Raw genomic sequence first — 6,976 nt, forward strand, 5'->3', positions numbered from 1 at the left:
GTATATATATATATATATATATATATATATATATATATATATAAACATACACACACAATTACGCACTTTTGTACGTCACACAGGCTTTCACGATCTCGGGGACAAATTTCGACTCTTGCATCTCGTTTGCTTTGCTGCTGCCGTCGTCGCCCTTGCCTTTCTTGCCCTTATCCTTGCCTTTCTTCCCCTTTTCTTCGCCTTTCTTCCCCTTTTCCCCTTCCTGCTGTCGATGCAGTAACAAAAGCAAAGTCGCAAGGTTTAGAAAACGAGATTAGAAAACGATAAGAGACTTTCACAAACAACAGATGGCTTCTATGATGCTTACACAATCGTCACATTCGCATTACATTGCGCACGCACGCACGCACATACACGACACACATATGCACACATGCACGCGCGCACACACACAACGCACACATACACACCCACACACCCGCACACACACAACGCACACATACACACCCTCCCGGCCCCCCCACTCCGAGGTCGGAGGGACCGCATGCGCGTTCCCAAAATCTCCGGTAAAGGGGTATTTTTCGCGCGACAAAATCAGGCCCAAGAATTGTAAAAAAGGGGGTGTATTTGACTTTTCACCCGGATATTTCTTTAAAAAGGGGGTGTTTTTCCTCTCTCTTTCATCTTGAATATCATAGAAAACTTTATCAAATCCCGGGATCAAATTCCTGAAATTCTGGCTAGTTTTGAAAGCTCATTCAGGATTATTTAATTTTGAAATGTAAAAATATTGCCCCCTAGTTCCCCTCAATCACTGAACTCTACACTACGTAATGTAGACTGGTTCAACAGTTCCACACGCTACACTAACGTCACTACGGTTGGAATGAGAGCTCACCTGAGATAGGGGGTACATTGAGCAGTGTTCCAGATTTAGGGGGGTCTCCAAGGCAGGAAAAACCCGCAAAAAGCCCGCGAAAGGGGGGTTCAGAAATTTGAGCAGTCCTGAGATAGGGGGTGCTTTCAAAGGGAGGGAACGAGCATATGCGTACCCTAAATAACACTGAGTGGGGGGGCCGGGACACCCACACACCTGCACAAACACACATGCACACACATACGCGAACACACATACACATGCACAAACACACCCGCACAAACACATACGCACACACGCACGTGCACACACATACACACCCACAAACACATACGCACACACGCACACACAAGTACACATACATACAACACACAAACATGCGCAGTGAAGGCACTAGGCATTGAAACTGCCAAAACAATTCATATGCTCTGCTCAGAAATTAATTTCGATCAGACGATGCACACCCCTGCCTGCTCGCTGTCAAGTTCATCCGGTTTCTTTGTGCAGAATATTGATGCCGAGCCTCCGTCCTCCACATCCGGATATTCGGGGAACTTTCCCGTCTTGTCTCTGAAACGTAGAGCGAAGAGGTTTCACATCCCGTTCTCATCCAGCTTCAACTTCACTCTCACTCCACTCTCCTCCCATTTTCACCGTGTTATCCTCCCCTACCCACTCCACTCTCCTCAGTTTCTCATGATACTTTTCCCATTCATATTCGAATTTCCTCCTATTCTCATCCTCTTCTCTAATTCTAATTCTAACCCAAGTTCTGACCATAACCCTAACACTAACCCTAGACTGAATTCCAACTCCCACCCTTAATTCTAGTCCTAACCCTAACCCTGACCGCCACCCCCACCCTGACCGCCACTCCAACCCTGATCGCCCCTGCTACCCCGACTGCAATTCCCACCTCAACCCTGACGGCGACCCCACCCGATCCTGACCACGACCGCCACCCCATCCCACCCCCACCCTTACCACGACTGCAACCCCCCCCCCCACTCTACCCTGACCCCCACCTCGACCCCCTATTCCGACCCAGACCCGACCTCGACCCCACGCGCGCGCGCGCTCACCTGAACTCGAGCATCCACTTGCGTATCTGGTCCTGCATGGCCTCCCGCATGTCGGCACCCTCCTGATGCCGGATCATCTGCTTGATGGTGTCGAGCGCCTGCTCGTAGTCGCGCTCGTACTGCGCCTGCAGAGCGCGCCGGTTTGCCTCGATCTTACGCGCGACGTGCTCCGGCGTCTGCGCGCCGCTGCTGGACGGCGGTGGCGGCACCTGGTGGCAAGGCTCGCGAGCGTTAGCGACGCGTGTTATGGTGTAGCGTTGAGGTCAGGATTAGGGTTGGGAGTTAGGGTTAGGGTTGAGAGTTAGGGTTAGCGTTGAGGGTTAGGGTTGAGGGTTAGGGTTAGGGTTAAGGGTTAGGGTTAGGGTTGAGAGTTAGGGTTGAGGGTTAGGGTTAGGGTTTAGGCTTATGGTTGAGGGTTAGGGTTAGGGTTGATGGTTGGGGTTGAGGGTTGGGGTTAGGGTTGAAGGTAATTAGGGTTGCAGCTAGGTTTAGGATTAGGGTTAGTGTTTGTGAAAATCAGTACGACTATTTCTGATCTGTTAACACAATTAACAAATTAACAATTAACAAATGGTCTCAGTGCCTCTGCTCACCATTCCCAGAAATATGAACTCCAGCTCTTTCTCTTTCCTTGCCATCTTTCTCCCCTGGTTACCTCTCCACACCTGTTAATATGTATATATGGCATATATATATATATATGAGTAATGAGTGTATATATGAATGCACATCTACATGCATGCACGCACACACACGCAACTACATACGCGCACACACATGCACGCACGCACGCACACGCACACGCACACACACACACACACACACACACACACACACACACACACGCACACACACATACACACACACACAGCGACTGTGATTAAATATCACCAACAAAAACCTTCTGTATCTTGGTCGCGGCGACGGCGATGTCGATCGTGGGCGCGCCGTGCTGCCTCCTCTTCTTCTCGCGCTCCTCCCTCTTCCTGATCTGCTGCATGAACTTCGCCCTGAGTCGGCCCTGGCGCGCGCGCTCGTGGATCTGTATCATCTGTATCGCATCCTCCAGCGTCATCTTCGGCTCCAACTTTTGCAACTGCAGCAACGCAGACATCGACTGTCACTGTCCGCTGTAGCGCTCGCGGAGGCTACGTCGCTTTTCCCGGCTCACAAGGAGATGCGAATTTTTTTCCGCACGGGAAAAATGTCTTAGAGAATTTACCCCCGGCGTTTCGTCATCGAGGAGCGCTTGCATGTTTTTTGTCTAAAAATATTTCCCCGATGCATACGTCGATAACATTTGTCGTGTCTGAGTATGAGATGTAAGACGTGAGGCGAAAATATGATAGATGCCGTGGGAAAGAGGAAGGAGGAATTCCATTTGGTTCATTTGTGGGTGCATTACTGTCAGTGAAATGACAATCAGAATGCGTAGAGGTCACTATGACTGCGGGAATCCTTCTGATGCCCGACAAAGACCTTTTTGTCTGGGAATCCAAGCCGCTCCAGATGGTCCGTGATGATCTTCTCCCTCTTCTGCAACTCATTCTGACGCTCCCTCACAAAGTATCGTGGCACAGGGATATCTATCTGTTCCTGTAACGAATTCAAGGCGGGGACTGCTAAACACAAGAGGGAATTTCATGAGATTATTTTATAGATTCGATTACATTACCAATACAACAGAAATCAGTGACATCTGATAATCAAATATACCACATGAACATAACACAATCATGGTTCACAATTGCTCAGAAAGTTCTGTAATACTACTAGAGCACGAATCGTGTGTTTTTAGAAGCAAGTCTTCAAGAATTTCTCGTTTAAAAAAAAACCTTCCGTCCACGCAATAACAATAATGATACTACCACTACTATGGCTCGCAACCTATACTATATCGTATTCTTGTACACATTCTATGACAGTTATATATAGACAGTTATTATATAGATACTTGTTCGTTATAATAGTGATTATAGCAACCTACCGGTGCGAGCTTCAGATCGGAGAGAATGTCGTCGAAGAATTGGAACTCGGACGAATCTATGCTCACCATCTCATCCTTCAGTTCCACAATCCGTCCCATGACTCCCTCTAGAACGTTCCTCAGCACACGCCTGCATCGGCCGGGATAAGTGAAAGTAAGGCAACGACACAAAAAACGTCGAAAACAGAAGATAGCAAGGCAATTGACCTATCTGTCTGGCATGCTTGACCGGCAGGGCCAGCCAATCAACGTTGTATTTGGACCTTCTAAAGACAATACTTGGCAATGAAATGCTGCAAAGTCAATAGTTTGGCATGCCCGCATGAAAAACAGTCAAAGTGGTCAAGTTTGATCAACATGGCAACAATATCGAAGGGGGGTGTGGTTGCTAAAAGATAGATAGAGACAGACAGAGCAAATTTGTACTCTACATTTGTAATCATTTCTGCATATTACATGTCTCCATATATTTGTGTGGTACTTAGGCCACATTCTGGTAAAAAAAATCTTTGGTTTACTGGAACCAAAACCAGCATTATTAGATTGAACTCAGGAGTGGCGGAACCAGGGCACTTGCCCCCCCAAAATTATTATTATTATTATTATAATTATTAATTTATTTCTTTTTTTTATGTATTATGTTGACTTCTTATGTTTTAATCATGTTCTGTTAATTATGTTCATATGTTATCTTCAATAAGTACATACAGAGCGTCTGTAATAGCCGTAACCGGTGTTTTTACCGCCTATCGCCGCAATTGTTACCGGCTATCAATTTGAGAGAAACTCCCACTAAAGGCGGTAAAATATTTAATCCATATTTTGAAAAAAACGAAGTTATTATTAAATACTTGGCAGATACTTATAAAATAAAGAGGAAATACACTGTTACCTGGACTTTTACTTGACATTTATGATTTTTCTTTTTTAATAGATACTTTTAATCAGCCATATATATTTTTGTCGACTGCAAGCCCTGCCCCAGTGCTGACAGACCACCGTGTGCCATGCGTAAATCTGATATAAATACTTCACTACGCTCTCCAGCATCGCGCGACGATTCCCGATCCCAGCTCATGCTAAATGTATTGGCGAAATGGCGCTGCCAACGTTGGTCACCGTTGACTGGCATCAGAATTTCCTTCGGCCGTTTCTTATACGTTTCGACTGAAGCCGGCGCAGGCTGACAGCACGTGTGCCATGGTAAAACTCTGCATATAAAATATTCACGTTCGCCTCCAGCAGCGCGCGACGATTCCCGAATCCCAGCTATGCTAATGTCATGGTCGCGAATGCGCCCTGCAGACGTTTGGTCGACGTGGACTGCGCAATAGAATTTCCTTCGGCCCGTTTTATACGTTTCTCACTGAAGACCGGGCAGGCTCGAACAGCACCGTCTGCATGCGCTAAAAATCTGATATAAAAATATTCACTTCGCTCTCAGCAATCGCCGCCGCACGATTCCGAATCCCCCATGCTATCGCTAATTGTATGGGCGAATGGCGCTGCACGTGTCAGACGTCTGACTGGCAATAGGAATTTCCTTCGGGCCGCGTTTTATACGATTTCGACTGAAGCCGGGTCAGAGTCTGACAGCCTCGTTGTGCATGCGTAAAATACTGATATAAAATATTCACTTCGCCTCTTCAGCCATCGCGCGACGATCCCGAAAATCCCAGCTATGCTAAATGCTATGCGCCGAATGGCCGCTGCCCCAACGTTGGTCGACGTTGGGACTGGCAATAGAATTCCTTTCGCGCGCTTTTTATACGTTTCGACTGAAGCCGGGCAGGCTTGACAGCCACTGTGTGCATGGTAAAATCTGATATAAAATATTCCACTTCGCTGCCTTCAGCACGCCGCGACGCATTCCCGAATCCCCAGCTATGCGTAATGTATGGCGTCCTGCGCAATGGGCGCCTGCCAACGTTGGCGACGTTGACTGCGCAATAGAATTTTGCTGTCGGCCGTTCTTATACGTTTCGACTGAAGCCGGGCAGGCTGACAGCACGTTGCATGGAATCTGCATATAAATATTCACTTCGCTCTCCAGCATCGCGCGACGATTACCGAATCCCAGCTATGCTAATGTATGGTCGCGAATGGCGCGTTGCAACGTTGGTCGACGGTTGACTGGCAATAAGAAATTCCTTCGGCCTTTTTATACGTGTTCGACTGAAGCCGAGCAGGCTGACAGCACGTGGTGCATGCGTAAATCTATATAAAATATTCACTTCGCTTCAGCCATCGCCCAGCTGACTTAATTCCCGAATCCAGCATATGCTAATGTATGGTGCGAATGGCGCTGCAACGTTGGTCGACGTGACTGCGCAATAGAATTTCCTTCGGCCGTTTTTATACGTTTCCGACTGAAGCGGGCAGCGCTGCACACACGTGGTGCATGGTAAAATCTGATATCCAAATATTCAACTTCGCTCTCAGCAACGGAGCGACGATTCCCGAATCCGCAGCTAATGCTAATGTATGATCGCGAATTGCGCTGCCAACGTTGCGTCGACGTGTGACTGGCAATAGAAATTCCTTCCGGCCGTTTTATACGTTTCGACTGAAGCCGGGCAGGCTACAGCACGTGTGCATGGGTAAAAATCTGATATAAAAGTATTCCACTGCGCTCTCAGCCATCGGCGCGACGATTCCCGAATCCAGGCTATGCCCTAATATATGGCGCATGGCGCCTGCAACGTTCGGCTCGACGTGGACTGCAGCAACTCAGAATTTCCCTTCGGCCGTTCTTTTATACGTTTCGACTGAAAAGCCGGGCAGCGGCTGACAGCCACGTGTGCATGGTCTTATTAAAAAAAAAAAAAAAAAAAAACTAATCTGATATAAAATATTCACTTCGCTCTCAGCATCGCGCGACGATTCCGGAATCCCAGCTATGCGTAATTTATGGCGAATGGCGCCTGCCCAACGTTGTGCTCGACGTTGACCTGCGCTCAATTAGCAATTTCCTTCGGCCGCTTTTTTATTACGTTTCGACTGAAGCCGCCGCGCAGGCGACAGCACGTGCTGCATGCGTAAAATCCTGAATAAAATATTCACTTCATCTCT

At 47.6% G+C, this 6,976-nt stretch overlaps 1 protein-coding gene across 1 annotated transcript in view; it reads right to left on the minus strand.

The window, feature by feature from the left end:
• The window catches only part of LOC106815978 (IQ and AAA domain-containing protein 1-like), a 17,059-nt gene extending 12,663 nt beyond the window's left edge, over nt 1-4,396 (minus strand). Inside the window, 8 exon segments of the mRNA XM_014820513.1 lie at nt 75-220; nt 1,300-1,405; nt 1,918-2,126; nt 2,511-2,582; nt 2,819-3,013; nt 3,397-3,513; nt 3,905-4,034; nt 4,386-4,396. Coding sequence (XP_014675999.1) covers nt 75-220; nt 1,300-1,405; nt 1,918-2,126; nt 2,511-2,582; nt 2,819-3,013; nt 3,397-3,513; nt 3,905-4,034; nt 4,386-4,396 — 986 coding nt within the window.
• Between the last annotated feature and the right edge of the window lie 2,580 nt (nt 4,397-6,976).

Source organism: Priapulus caudatus, unplaced genomic scaffold (assembly GCF_000485595.1).
Source record: "Priapulus caudatus unplaced genomic scaffold, Priapulus_caudatus-5.0.1 Scaffold1252, whole genome shotgun sequence".
Taxonomy (NCBI): Eukaryota; Metazoa; Priapulida; class Priapulimorpha; order Priapulimorphida; family Priapulidae; genus Priapulus; species Priapulus caudatus.